At 50.9% G+C, this 15,201-nt stretch overlaps 1 protein-coding gene across 3 annotated transcripts in view; it reads left to right on the top strand.

Moving 5' to 3' along the window:
* Window positions 1-15,201, top strand: part of LOC131206505 (CUGBP Elav-like family member 4) — a 120,495-nt gene that overhangs the window by 16,822 nt on the left and 88,472 nt on the right. For all 3 annotated transcript variants that reach the window (XM_058199081.1, XM_058199083.1, XM_058199082.1), the window contains one exon: window positions 470-518. In XM_058199081.1, the coding sequence (XP_058055064.1) occupies window positions 470-518 (49 nt within the window). Of the gene's footprint in view, window positions 1-469; window positions 519-15,201 lie in introns of those variants that run through there.

The following is a 15,201-nucleotide window of genomic DNA, read 5'->3' as shown; positions in this document are numbered from 1 at the left end:
ACAAAAATGGAATCGTAAGCGGTGAGCGTGTACCGTACCCCAGGGTTGCCGTTCTTGATGGTTGCTGGAATTGAATATAAATTAAAAACCGGCATACATTAAAATCTCTTTCACCTCGCCCTCTAGCCGGGAAAAGGTCTCTTCAGGCAACCGCAACGATGGCAAAGGAGCCAGGCCCCAGTTTTCCATTGCAAATCATTCCCTCCGAGCTGGGATCCGTGTTGGAACGTCGAAATTCGCGAGCTCCCGCTCGGTGAGATACTAGGGTGTTAAATTATGTCTTTACAATTTTATTCGATAATATCCTCGGCGCTGCTATTCTTGAGTCAGATCCGCGAACGTAGCACTTGTTCCACCGACTTTGTCGTAAAACATAACCAAGGCGGGCGTAATGAAAATCAGACCCTATCTGCCTCTGAAGCCCTCCCGCTTATCCATCGCCTTTCTCTTTCACAATCTTTACTTGCAGATGAACCGTGCTATTCAAGTCAAGCCAGCGGACAGCGAGAACCGCGGTGGTAAGTAACGATTTTAAGTTGTACTTTGTTTTGCTGGGCAATTCCCTCCGCATTACTACTGTATGTTGTATTTTTATGTTTTCTTCTGACAAAGACAAGAGTTTTAGTTTGTTTCATCACCACGCTCTCCTGTTGCTGATGCAGATAATTATTCTCATTCCATATGACACGCGTAGACAGGTTTGTAAATATCTTTTCAGTCAATCTTGGTCGAAACTCGGACAAACGCAATAGCCGCAAAATGACACCACACTGTTGATACACACACAAAAAAGGAAATGATAATTTGAATTCGTTATCTGTCGAGCGGAAATAAAAACTTGTCGCTTTTTATGGTGTGTTTTCTAAAAAAAAAACACACAGGCACGTTAAGGTTCATTTGAAAATTTATAAAAACCTACATTCGCTCGAGATCCAATCCAATCGTCCAAGTTGAAAGAATAGGCAAAACGGATCGCTTTTGTTTACGGGTGCGAATGCCGAAATCGCCGTTGGCCCACTTTTCACCCGTCGGATAGGAAGTAATTTTGAAGGGGCTGAAAAAATCATAAATTCACGCTGAAATTCAATCGTGAAAAACGGGGCCATTTATCTAGCTTTCCCTCCGAAGCGCCGGGCAATAATTCAAGATAGCATCAAATGCACCACTAGCTGAAGGGGGGTTGTTTGTTTCGCTCCGTATACTTTCTGTACAGTGCCTTGGGGTTCAGAAGCATTTTAAATGGAAAATTTGATAGCACTTACTTTTCCTCCGCTAGCCTTAAATTATTTCGCCACGTCGGAATGCGTATCTGGCACTGCCCCCAAGGAAGTAGGATGTAGTTTTTGCCATTTGGGTTCCCGGTGTCGAAGGGTAAAAATTAAACCCGGAGTATAGTAATTTAAAGACAAGCGCGTGTGATACTATCAAAATTCCTAGTTGTGAGACTAGACATTGAATTCGGAAAGAAAACATATTTATTTAAGTCATTGCCTAACGTCCTATTCGTCGGGTGGAATGGACGTCTCCTATAATGACTTTCGTAACATTACCAGCCTCCGTCGCACGGATAAACAGCTTCTTACACGCAGGATCGGTTCCAGCCAAAAACCTACGAATGCGATCAACCCCCGGGACGGCGTTTGGGACAAATGCTGGTACTATTTCACTACCTCCAGATGGGTCTGGAAATATTTTCACAAAGACTTCAACCCCGTGCAGCGGAAGCCGAAGGGCACATTGGCCACGGCCTATGCGGGAGGGGCTGTGTGCGAGTGAAACAAACCGACCCCCGGCGATGAACGATGAACTGAAAAGTCGTCGGACAGGCATGCGACCGACGATGACAAAACTTCTTCCATCAGGTTTATGTGTTACGTTATTAAAATTTATGTACAGCAAACACAAACGGCAAATGATCTTTTTCCATTGCACCGGCCAAGGTTCGGCCGGTGACCCCAGCAACAAATGGCAGGGTCGAAATTTTCCGGAACGTTCGGTCGGCCGGTTGGCTGCGGTGGAAGGGCCAGTTCTTGTGATCCAGAACGGGCACCACGAAAGGAGCAACTTTGGAACTGCCCCGGCAGGCTGCCAAGATTTCATTAGCTGGCGAAAAAGAAAGGCACAACGTGGCACTGATGAGCGTTTCGCAACCACCTCAAATAGCGCCCGGGCAGAGGGCAGAGAGTGGAGTTGTGAGGATGCTAATAAATCTCCATAAACATTACCGAACCCATCGTGTCCCTGGCGCCGCGCTTTCATCCCACTGCTGTGCGGGGAACGGAGGCATTCTATGCTCCATCGACCCGTGCTCCGCCATCCCGGGCGGATGGGAGCGGAACGGGCGGGTCAGTAATACCCATGGCCATGTCTGTGGCCTCTAAAGGACTTAATAGCAAATTGCTCGGATGCGTTGGCCCTGAAACCTTTGCTCCATGCTTGCTGTTGCTTCCCAGTTCAAAGAGCGGCGCCAGGCAAAGCAATTTTCATTTGATAAATGGTTGCATGGCGACAAATGTGTGTTTACGATTAAAAACTTATCAACATAACAGCTACACTCCTGCCATCGGGTGGGCCAAGGTAAACAGGATAACGTGAGCACGCAAAGTTTGCAAGAGGATCCTGCCGACTAATGAGACAGCAGTCGGTGGCGCCCGTCAACGCGAAGCTTCAAAACATAAATAAAGTTGGTCGTTTGGTTCAATCAGTTGTGGGACAAAATGCGAATGTAAGAACCGTGAGGGAATTAGACGCACGTTTCGCATATTTCCAGCAGCAGCACTTAAGAGTAACATGTTTAGTCCAGTTTATTTCCACCATTTCCCAAGGGTTAGTGGAACTCCACTTTGTTGCCACACGCCCACAGCGACCGCCTCTTTGCGTGGTTGTTTGCAAAAGATTTATAACACAAGACACCGTCAGAGTCACGGCACCCCAACAGCGCTGCCTGCCCACCCAGGGTTCAATCTTCGTCATCGCTACCTGTTACTGTTACTGGCAGGGCGACATGTTTGCAGCGGTTCTCGGTAATTGCCTTAATCCTTTTCCTTGTTTTACAATTCCCGCTTCACACACAAGCTGCTCAAGAGTATCCTTTCACGCCGGAGCAGGGAGCCACCCGTCAGTCGGCCTCGGCCTCGTAAAAACTACTGCTTGATGGATTTCATCCGAGCCCCGACATACCTGGGGCGCCAATACGTGGCTGTCAGCAAGAAGGTTTGATAATTTGATCAAATTAAAATCGAAACCTCCACCGAAGGCCCCGAACTGCAAGACGATCCTCCCAATCCCGATCCAAGATCCGCTCTCCGCCCGATGGCTGCGGGCTAGCGGTATGATTATGGAGGATTTAGCGGATGAGTGACAGGTCTATCGTTGGCAGGAAAACTGTCTGACACTTTGCCGCTACTAGTACTGTCGAACGTGAAGTTGTGAAAAACGACGCCACGGTGCGCTCCTCGGGCCCGTACCCATCTCCCTGCGAACGCGGCACCGAATGTGAAGGAGTTTAGCGAAGCAATTTTCCATTAGGAAAATTACATTGTCATTAGCAGGTGTTCTTCAGCCCCCGACCAGCTGACACGCCGTTGAATGCCGATGGCGGGGCGTTCGGCGAGCTTCTCGAGGCGACGTGAGCGTCAGCGGCTGCGGCGAGCAAATGTAATTTGAGTCACTGAGTTTGCCGAAAACATTCATTAGTTTTCTGAAACGACATAAATGCTCGTCGGTACGTGCCAAATGGTGCTTGTGTGAGTAAATTAAATTCTTGCACCTTAAGAACACATCACGACAGTAATTATGCTGGAACAATTGGCACCTGGGAAAACCGTAGTCTGGAACCGAAATTAGCGGCACAGGCGGCATCCGGGCGCATTAAACAACCGCTGCGCTGGATCCTGTGGGGGGCCCGACACGAAATCAGACGCGAACTTTAGTCGTTCCAAAGGACACACACAATCAAAGCGAAACTTTAACATTGGCAACCACCTCCGCGGTACCAGTTGCGTCGTTCCGACACGTTTGCATCGATATCGGGCCCGTTGAAGTTTTGGGAAGGGACAGAAAAATTGAACTGTGGAAATCGTTAGTGGGGCGTAGAGTCAAAAAAAAAAATATCAATTTGCAACATGCAACACTACAAACCGGTGGGAAAGCAGATCCATATTTCATCAGGTGGCCTCGGGGGAGGAAATGAACGGTAAAATTTCAACACATTACTCGACTGATTGCTCCCATTAGTGCCCCGTGCGCATCGACCCTCGGTGCATAAGACTGGCGCGCCCCGGCCGCGTTGCCATCCTCGAGGAAGCAACTATCAGGCAATTGCGAAAGCCATTCGTTTCAATTCCGCACAAAGGCCCTGCATATTTCATGGGAATGTCAGTCATTTACAGTGCGGCCGGGTGGCGGCGGGGAGGGGGGGATCATGGTAAAAACCATACCACAGACCGTCCGGCAAACCGCCGCCGACCACGGGATGGGTTGCATTTGGCGGTGCATTTTACTGGTTTCCCCCGCGGGTTCACCCCATCGGAAAAGCGCACGAAGCAGAGCTGGCCGCCGCAAGACGGATGTATTTGCCCAGCAACAGTTTGGTGCACGTTTGGGGCATGTTTTAAATAGAACAGGGAGCCTCAGCCTCAGACGCGCACAGGTGATAAATTTTTATAGCTGTTTGCTGCGCTGCGCGGCGCGCGTCAGATGGAATGCCGGCATAGGGCCAGCAGGTTTCGGGTTAAGTCTTGGCCAGCAGGGCAGCCGGTCCTCTGCGTTGCTGCCGTGCAAACCCGGTGTCGTTCTCAATTAGCTTAGGCTGTGGACAGTGTGGACTTTAGGCGCCAGTCGTTAAATCAGGATCTCTGTGGCACTGTACTGCCAATTGCTTGCCCAATTATCGCACCGAAAGCAAATTGGTTCATAAAAATCCTAAGCACGGCGAAGGCGTAGCCCAAGCTTCTCGCACTAAGCCGACGAAAAACACTTCCGCAATCCAGTACCTAATTTAAAAAGTTTTTCCCACCGGCCGATGGACTTGCGGATGGACAGTCTAGCCCACCGGGCAGACCGGCCCAGGGAGGCTTGTGGGAAATTGGTTGCCTGGTTCGTGGTTGTGACTTCGACGCGCTGCCAGCTCGGCGTCCTCGAGGTCCTTGCGACGAGATGGAGAAAAAAAACAGTACGAAAACATAACCGAAACAGCACGGCGACAGCACGGGAGGACCGGAGGGGGACAAAAAAGTCCCTGTGAGATAACGAGCATTTGTGTCCGATCGTCCCAGAGCCCTGGCGTTACGATGGCAACGGTGGCGACGATGACGACGAAAATGGGGCCAAGATACACCATTAATTCAAATTATCTCATTTACAACGGAACTTGGCTATATCACTAATTTTTCCGCTTGTGTTTTTTTTCTCTCTCTCTCTCTGTCGAGTATCTGCCCTTCTATGTGCCAGGGAGGGACCGTGGCCCTGTGTTCCGTCCCTTGCTCGCTCCCCGGCCGTTGCGTTGTTACACGACGATTCGGCAAATGCTCGGACGTCTCACACACCCCATTTACCAACAACCTGCCGAGGGTTATGCAAATTACTACGGCCACGTTTTGTGTGGCGCTACTACCAACACAAGTAACGAAGCTCTCGGCTTCAAAGGATCCAAGCCACGCACCGCACCCGCCTTCCCTTTGCTGGCGGGAAGTGAATGTCTTTCTTTGCGTCCGCTCGGGCAGGGGCTACCTTTTTCAACCCGAAACTCCACCGGGGCAGCGGGCCCGCCGCGTCCAGTGGAAGGGACAGAAGACTTTTATGGAGCGTAAAGGTTACACAAACAATAGGCCCTACAAAGGTTTATGTGTGCGTATATGTCCCTTCCGAGACCCGGAGCCGTATGCAGAGTAGGACGGGTTTTTTTCTATTCCAAGGACCCTCGGTGGCCTAATGAATGGTGTGCCGTGCGCGCCGAAAGGTTAGCAAAAAGCAAACAGGCGTCAAACGATCAAATAAATGGCCGGACCACCGAATGCCCGGGCTACCGACCGTTTAAGCTACACTAAACGATATTGCTTTCGCGCCGTAGTGAATATCAAATAGCTGACTTAGTTCGAAACAATCATAAAAGTGGAATGGCATGTGGAAAAATGGTGGCAATAAACGGGGGGGGAGGCCCGGGGACACTGCACAAGACGTGAATCCGCCGACCGTGTCCCGGTCATCAGCATTAGATGGACATCCACCTGGACCTGGACTGCAGCGCTGCGCTATCGATACGGCGGTTCGCTCGAATAATGGCACGGTCGTTTGTTTAATGGGAATTATTTGTGCTTTCTCATCAAACTTCTCGCCGACTTTTGGCCGGACTTTTTCTGTCTGCTTCCCAGGGTGCCCGGCAGTTGCTGGAGCCCTAATGCGTTCACGTTGAAGGCAAGCGCTTCTTCCAAAACCGGCACCCAAATGCTAATATTGAGTTTCTTGGTGGAGTTTTCGCGTCACTCATTTCGGCACACTCGTGGCGTACTGGCGCAAAGTCAACCATCGACTAATGACACTGACCGCAGCATCGTGAAGCCTTTTCATGCCTTTTGGCCTCCCGTACATACGTACGTACGGTGGAATCCTTAGCAAACAAAATCAAAACCGCCGTCCATTAGACAGATTGCTCAATTACGACCATCAAACTGCAAACAAACCGCCGTGAGCCGCGAGCGCCCCGAAAAGAGTGCGAGGGTTTCACCGGAGTAACACAATCTGATTTGTAATTCATAAAATATATATCAGCTACAGCCATTCGCCGCCACATCTCACAACATAATTGCACCATGGGTCTCCGGGTGGGACCGGGAACCGGGAAACACAGGTGATGGGCGGAGCGGAAGCGGTGGTTTTACACTCGACATAATTTGAACACGCAAAAGGCGCTGGCACGTAACAAGACCACCACCGGGTAATGTCGGAACGTTTCAGGCGGCCAATGCATCGGGCGGAATTGATGATTATTTTTATGTACTTTTTATGTTATTTAATTTGTACTCACATTCATCACAATCAATTGAAGAGCCCGCGCCCGTCTTGGCGCCTGACGCCTTGGCCAGCGAGGGGGTAGCGAGTTTAGCGGGCCGGTGGGGGGGGGGGGATTTGTGTTCCATCGAATCCTTCCGGATTTTTTCAAATTTAACACCGCGTCCATCATCCCGCGCCATCGTCACCGTGTGCTGTAACTTTCCTGCGATGAATACATTTATTCACGACGAGGAGAGAAATAAAATCCCATCGCTAAAGCCATCCACTTTAGCAAAAAGGCACGTGTTCCGATCGTTCCCTTGGGGGGACGGGCGAGCGGGGCGAGCACGGCTCACTCCAGCAGCAGGTTGCGTGTTTGGCACTGTTCACGGTTTGATTACATCATTCATCTTCATTTAACGTAACGAACGCGGCCCGGCCAGGGAATTCATTGCGCCGCGAGCGCAGCAAAGCGTGCGTGAAGCGAACTTTGTGTGCGTTTTTTCGTCCTTTTTTCTCGTTAGAACCGTTCGTACGTTCGAAAGCAATTTGGTTGGAACGGGCTGCATTGGGAAAGAATGATGCGTTATGTGGCTCATTTCTAGCACGAGGCGGTACCGTGTGTCGGAGGATTACCTCTGGCACTAGCTGACAGGTATTGTAGGTACTTCTTAAAGTGTCCGAACCTACTACCCCTGGGGGTGGATTTCCATCGATTTTTTTGGACACAAATCCACTAATCGATTTTTCCCTGTTGCTTACGCGTCTGCCCCAAATGGAAGGTAAGAAACGTACCCTCGCTGCACGCTGTTAGTGCTGCCTCATGGTTCTGCGAGGTTAAGTTTGTTGAACCTTGCCGGCTAGGGCGTCGCCAATGGCGAAGGTGGCCGACCCCTGTCCCGGGTGCCGACATAATTTTGCCGAACATATGTTCCAACACGTGATTACATTACATTAAGATCTTGCACCGTACGGCGAAGGGCGACACTACAGATAATCACAAACCTCGAAAGGGACGCTGCTCGCATCCAGGCGTAATAACGTGTCTGTTCGGGACGATGCGGAGAATTTGTTTTAAAAACCTTCCGTAAAACCGATGGTTTGTCGTGTGCGTTTTTGCCTCATGTTTTGTGCCCGTGTTCATTTTAAAATTCAATTTACATGTCCTAGCTGTCACCTGCTAATTTGGCACGAACATACGACGCGACTGGCGGAGCCTTTCAGCGCCAAGGTGTGTGGGATGCTTCAACAAACCCCCTCGCATTACTGGGAACAGGGAATCAGCGAGGATTATGACATAGTTCAGTGCGAAATTGATTTCATCACACCGGTGCCCCGCTGAAACGGTGTCGCTGCGCTCTCTTCCACACAGCCGCTTATTTATATATTTTATATGCTCAACCGTTTCGATGCTCACAACCGGAACACCTAACGGCAATCTGCGGCAGGCGACGTAAGAAATGAATTTTCCCTATTCCAACCGGCGCGCGTGGAAAGAAACAAGATTAGATACCCCCGACCGTATGTGCGCGCCCGAACGGCAACCTTGTGTCCAATCTGCAAAGAGGTCCTCCACGGTGGAGTGGCAAGGAAAGCCACGCCACGAAAGGTTTGCCTCCGAGGATTTACCTTTGATTTTTTTTTTCCTCTTTCCGAATTGGTTTCCCCAAAATGAACGCCAAAGACAGCGTTCGCCTCGCGCTCCTGCCTTTGTTGTTTTCGTCCACGGAAAGACGACGACCGGGACGGAGGGGTATAGATTGGTGCGTGGAAGATTGGGAATGTGTGGACGGGTCCGATTCTTCCCTGTAGCACACCCTGTAGGGTGAAAGGTAAATGTTGACCGAGGTGGCGCACCTATTCCCCGTACAACCCGTCGATTGTGGCAAGGCGTCGATAATGTGAGAAAAGCGGAGCGCCGCAACTGGGCGAATGGGAGTTTTTAGGATGAATAATTTATGGAAATAAATAATTTGCTATCAATTTACACTGATGAGGGTCTTGAAAGTTTCATGACCACGCCACCCCACCTTTGGAGGCTTCGGTCAGGGATTTGTGGCATTTGGTTTGCATTCCGCTTACCCGGGCCGCTTTCGAGCGAAAGTGTTTTTTTTTACTTAGTTCGAGTCCACGAAAGTTGAAGACACAGCTTCATGCACTTTATTATAACCCTTTCTACGGGGGCCCTACCCTGTGTTGGCTTTGATGCAAAGGCCACCGAGGGGTTTATCCTGCGATAAACAGTATCTTCCATTTAACTACACTCTGTAGTTAAACAAAATGATATTTACTGTCAGTGATTTAGCCGTGTCAGTGATCCACATGCCCATCGAGGTCCGGCGGCGAGGGTGGCCAACTCTCCACGATCCATCTCCACACCGGTGGTAAGTGGACCGTTTTTTTAATTTCTCTCCGCTTGCTCCGGAACATGGAGATCATGTTCCTTTTTTTTACTTCAACCCAATCAAATTCTGCTTGTTTCACTTCAAAAGGAAAATGAAGCACCCCAAATTTTTTCCCTCATCAAATTAGGCCAACGGCAGCTCCGGGATGCTCCGGGACTATGGGCTCGTCGGTTTGTCCCCAAACATCTGCCCGGCGGTTGTGCGCGCGTGTCCCTCTTTCGGTTCCTTCTTCGAAGGTTCCTTCTCCGTTCTGTACCGATCCCTTCCTTCCTGTCACTTTGATTTCGGCTGAGTAGGAGTCGTTATTTGAATTGATTTTATTATCTGCCTATAGGAGAAAACTGCTGGCGGCAAACACATCGCAAGAGGGAACCTTCCTCACAGTACACCATTTCCGCTACCGGTGCCTCTGACTCTGGTAGCCAAAAATCAATAGCGACCAAGGGAGGATCGCAATTCTATGCATCATTTTACAGCGAAAGAGATGGTCGATTTTGAAACAGTGCCGTTGCTAGGCGACTGAAAATTGTTTGACAAAATGAGCCTGACAATACACACAGCTTCACGTAGCAAGCCTTCATCGGCAAGCCTTGGGGCAGAAAAGTGCGTTCGGCCATGATGCGTGAATGTCCCTGCCGGCCTGCCGACTCCTCGTATCACAAGGAAACGAACATTTGGATTCTTTTCAAACCGAGGGGATTGATTTCCAGGCAGGCAGCGTTACTGGGGCGGCGCCGGGACGCAACAGTCCTCATCATCAAAGCCAACCGTGGACGATGTGTTGAGGCCATAAATTTTGCGGCCAAACAAACATCGTATCGCCCGATAGTATCACCGACGGCCGGGTGGTGTGAAAACGTTTCCATTTCCCCACTGCTACCGACCGAAAGTGTGTGGGATTCGTCAAACGAATCGCTGCGGATGGGGTGGATTGCCGATTGCCAGCGAGCCGAGCGCGGGATTTCCGCTTTTGTTGATGTCATCTAATAAATATTAGGAGACGAAGACCAGAAGATGACACAATACGCGAAACTGTGACTGTGACGCCAGGGAGACAGGGAAAGGGGAAAAGGCAGGAGTTTGAGACGGTGCAGGAGCTACTTTAAAAGCTTGTCAAGCATCGAAATCGAGTCGAAAATTGTGAAACATATTAAAGCTCCCGTATCCGTCTCCATTCTGTGGGTAAGAACCGCGTTGGCTGGTTGGCGAAAAATGAACCTATCACTGCCAGCACTGCCCATTGATCCATGAGGACCACCTTCCTGGGAATGCAAATCCCCTTTTCCTTAATCAGCATATGAACTTTAAAGCAGAACCTAGCAATAGCATCGCTGTGGCGCGGGTCGATGGCGGAGGTATTGAGATCTGGCTGACTAATGCTGTTCGCTCGCGACACAAGAAACTACCAACCCAACAAAGTTGTCCGCCCGCTTTGGCAATAAAGATGTACACCTCTTCGACCGCTCACCGCAACCTATCACTGTACAGAGCGAGACGTTACGGTTCCGTTGCTCTACCCGGCTAAGACCCGGTACGGTTTTGCGGCCAAGTCAATTTAATGGCTTGATCTCCGCTTGATGACATAGGCGAACAGACAACAGGCACACTCCACCGGGGGCAACCATGACGCCACAGATACGAGGAATCCATTGTAAATGGCACCCGAGACGAAACTTATCATCAAGACGAGCCCGCACTGACGAGCTTAAATCACCGGCGCCTGTAATGCTTTGACCTGGGCGCATGTGGGCGCCATCCCCTGGTCCATCAAAACACAATCCGGCTCACGTACAAGAGGGTCGGGCCGGTGGGTGTAGTACATATGCCACGGAACATAGGCGCCCGGCATTGTCGTACGCTGGCAAGCGTATTAAAATTAAAGGGAAGAGAAATAATATATCAAATGTCGCAGGCAGGCAGGCAGGACCACGCCGTGCATGTGAATATGCACATCTTACTTTGTGCCGGGTAGATGTCTGCCGCCGGATGGCCGGGTGGGGCGGCTCCAGATCTTCTCCAGAACACGACACTCTCCGAGCATCCCCGTTGCAACCGGATTTACGAGCGGCAAGCCCTTTCCCGTGCGCTTGGCAGACAAACGACCCCAGAAAGATGATGACGCTGAGTGAATTTTGAGCTTCCGAGCGAAATCTAAAGGCAGGGTTCTTGGGCGACCTCAACGCTCCGTCTGATTGGCAACCAATTTTCTTCGGCTGTGGATGGGACCCAACTTCCAACATCTAGCACCACCCGGTGGTGACGAAAACATGTCGTCGGCGTTCGCACACGATCCTGCTGGCAAGGCTCCTTGGTGGCCGTGGTGACAACAAGGGCGCGGCTCCTCACTGCAGGTGAAACCAGCTGCAGGAGGGACACGATGGCGCAGACACTTCGGGTTCGTCCTGACGTGGCACGCGAAACGCGCGGATAGCAACCGCTAACTGTAGCAAATTAAGCCATTTGTTAACGGTAAACTCACACCTCCGGGAGCGCCATGGCCTAATGGCGTGCCCCGGAAAAGCAGTCCTCAGATTACATTTGTCGTTTTTTGCCTTGCACTTGTTCGTGAACTACTTCCACGTTTCCGCAATGTTTCTTGCAACGTACGATCGGAGTACAGTTTTGAAGTAATACTTTTTCTTACAATAGAAACACGGTTGCATATTCTTGAGTTTGGCCCCTCTCCCCCGGATAATGTTGAGTTGTTACGCTGAAATCCGAAAAGTTCCATCCAATTCGTTCCGCTTCCCGGCCCACACCCGGCGCCACGGGAATAACAGCACCAGCGGAGAGACGCAAACCATAACATAACCAATTCATTTTCATCATCTTTTCTCTTGCCACTGGCGCCAAGGTGTGGCCTCCCCACCTTCGGCGCGAAAACAAGCTTTTTTCTTTGTCCGGTGGCCGCCGGCAACTGTCAAGCGCTGGGAGTCTGCGGGCGCGCCCGGGCTTTGGCCGTCATGGTTATGCTATTTTTTCATTATTTTCCATCAGAACGTCTCCGACAGCCACTCATACTCGGCGGGCGGCGGCTAGCAGGTCCGTCCCGCGGCAGGCAAACTGCCAGGAGATTCTGGAGCCTTCGGAGCCTTGATCGATGGATTGCACTTGAGGAATGAAAAGTAGTTTTTGTTTCCGCAACCCCATGCTCGCCACGCCGGTTCCGCCCAGCCGGCCGGCCCAGCGTCGGTCAGGTCCTGGCGGCGAACCGGCCGAGACGGCGATTGCCCTCGGGGATTTAACCTCTGGACGCGCATCTGCTTTCATCCCCAGTGCGCTGGTGTGTGGTTGGCACACCATCAACAGAACGCCACCGCTCACCCGCCATCGCTGGCGGTGGCGTCGGCCCCACCACGGCGGGGGGATGTGATGTTGGACCCAATGTCAAAACATTTCACACGACCGTCTGATGACGATGCACCGATTGTCTGGTTTGAACGGTCCCTTCCGGGCGAGGGTGGCCGCAAGCCGTAATGGGAAAATGAGTCACAACGGCCTTGTTTGTAACGGAAGGAGCGCGCGGATGTAACGAATAAAGAAGGAAGTGCTCGGGCACGCTGGTCCTTGAAGAACGGTTTTATGATGAATTGCATTTAGACGGCAATAACAACTTCCACCCTTCTTGCTCTCCGTCAGTTGGCCTCAGTGCCCGGGCGAGAGGCGAGCTGATGTTATTATGCAGCCGGGTACTTGTAGCACACTGTTGCCGGTGCTGAGTAAATCTTGTGGCACATCCAACTGGCTCGGTTCCGCTGGCGAAAACGGCGACAGAAAATGTTTCGAATAAATTAATGATAGGTGTCGCTGGACAACGAGCACTGTCGAGTGACGGAAGGGGCGCGGTATCTGCCCATCTGACGATAACTAATGTTGTGCATGTGTCCGACGCTCAAAACGGTTCAGCATACAATTAGCAAATATGTTTCTGTCCGTAACGCAGTATCTGCACCGTAGATCGGTAGGCAACGTCCCGAGCGTTCACCGATGAGAACTGCTTTTCATCAGGCATGGCTAACAAATATTAAAATGTACTACGCGCTCAGTACCTGCCGGTGTTTTTTGTTTTTGCCTGCCTTTCTAGAGTATGTGTGGGGTTGATGTGAATAATTAGGAGAAAGCGGATCGATGAACACGATTACTGAGACCATTTCCTCCATAGTGGTTTAGCGACATGCTACAGGATATCTTGATAAACTCTGGGCAAAATAGACTCACCAAACGCTTGGCGGGGCGGAGCAGCAACGTCTCGGTCGGATGAGATTAGACCGGGAACCGTTCGACGCGACCTTTTCCATCACACTGATTAACCAACGAAACCCTGCCCGCAGCTTTCAAAATCATGCACCCGCCGGTGCCGGTGGTCTTTCGGCCCGAAATCCAGTCAATAATGGTCTATTTTTAAACGAAAGTCTGTTCCATCCCTCCGCTGGATCAACGGTGGATGCGCATCCGTCTGATTGAGCTTCGTGGCGCTTACGTAGCTCTCGCCCCTCTCGGTTCTTGAAAATAAAATTCCAGAATTAAATATACGATCAAATATCTTTCAACTCACTTTGATGTACCCTCAGGGTTAAATAATCTCCTTCGTTCCCAATCGTGTTGGCGTTTCCGCACCTTACTAGGTGCACTAGGTGAGTTGTTGGAGATTTCTATTCACCCTCCCGCCAAAGAAGACATATTTCCGTCGGGCCTGATCCGAGTCGTTGATCATAGCCGGTTCATTTTGCTCCTCCCTTCACAGCCAGACGAACCCGATAGCCCGGTGTGAACGCTGGAAGGAAAAACTTACGTTCCTCCTCGCTGGCTTTCCGGCGATGGCAGTGCGTTGACGCAACGTTTCAGCGCCAAGTTCGGCAGTAAATTTAGATATTTCGTCGCGTTCTCCGCGGTGCCGACGGTATTTGGGCAACTTTCGTGTATCTAACAAAGTTTTGAGCACCGCTGAGTGATGGGAAAAAATCGAATCAACTCGGATGGAAGAAGCCATTCCGGCGTAAAGGGGAGTAAATACTTTCTTCGGGGTACCGAAGCACGTGAAAAAAGTGCGTAGAAAGTGCGGCGAAGAGTACCATTTCCGCAAGCTTGACGTGGGCATGAACTGTCAAATCGCACCCCCTTCGACGTTCACAAAATACGAAGGCGCAGCATCCGGGGCAGGCAAAATCGGACGGCAGCTGGGAGCTGGGCCACAGCAAGCAAATCGAAAGTTCTATACAATTACGTTTAAAATTCAATCTACGCACAGGACCTCGGGCGGGGCGTTGTTTCTGCCTAGCGGCCCCAACTCGGCCCCTCCCCTCACGGCCACGGCCGCCAAGCGAAGTTTTCGGTCGAATAAACAGGAAACTATTGCCGAAGTGGGTGACGGAAGTCGCGGGAGCTCGAGCGTGAGGAGATTGATCTTGTTTTGATGCCACATTCCTCTTCTCCGAAACCGCCGGCACATTTTTTTCCGCGCCGAAAAGAGGTACGGAAGAGCGCTTCCTTCGTCCGGGTTCCTCCTTTAGGGTTCGCATTTTTTTTTTCCAGTCCGTTTGCTGGCTGCTGGCGCTGCTCCTGCTCCTGCGGGGCTGCGGAGAATTTGATAAACAGGAAGTGGGGACTGGCGAGAGGGTTTCCCTGGCTTCCCGGAGAGAGCTCCTCCGGTGTGCGGTGCGTGAGTTTCGTGATTCGAAAGCTGTCGAAAAACGAGGGAGCGAAAGATTATTTATGGTCCCAAAATTGGTGAGATGCCACGGATCGATTGATTTATTTGGGTCTTCTTCCAGCCCAAGTTTACCTTCTCCGCCGTTTTCCTGGGGTG

Source organism: Anopheles bellator, chromosome 1 (genome assembly GCF_943735745.2).
Source record: "Anopheles bellator chromosome 1, idAnoBellAS_SP24_06.2, whole genome shotgun sequence".
In the NCBI taxonomy this organism is placed as follows: domain Eukaryota; kingdom Metazoa; phylum Arthropoda; class Insecta; order Diptera; family Culicidae; genus Anopheles; species Anopheles bellator.
This window is presented reverse-complemented; position numbering and strand designations above follow the sequence as displayed.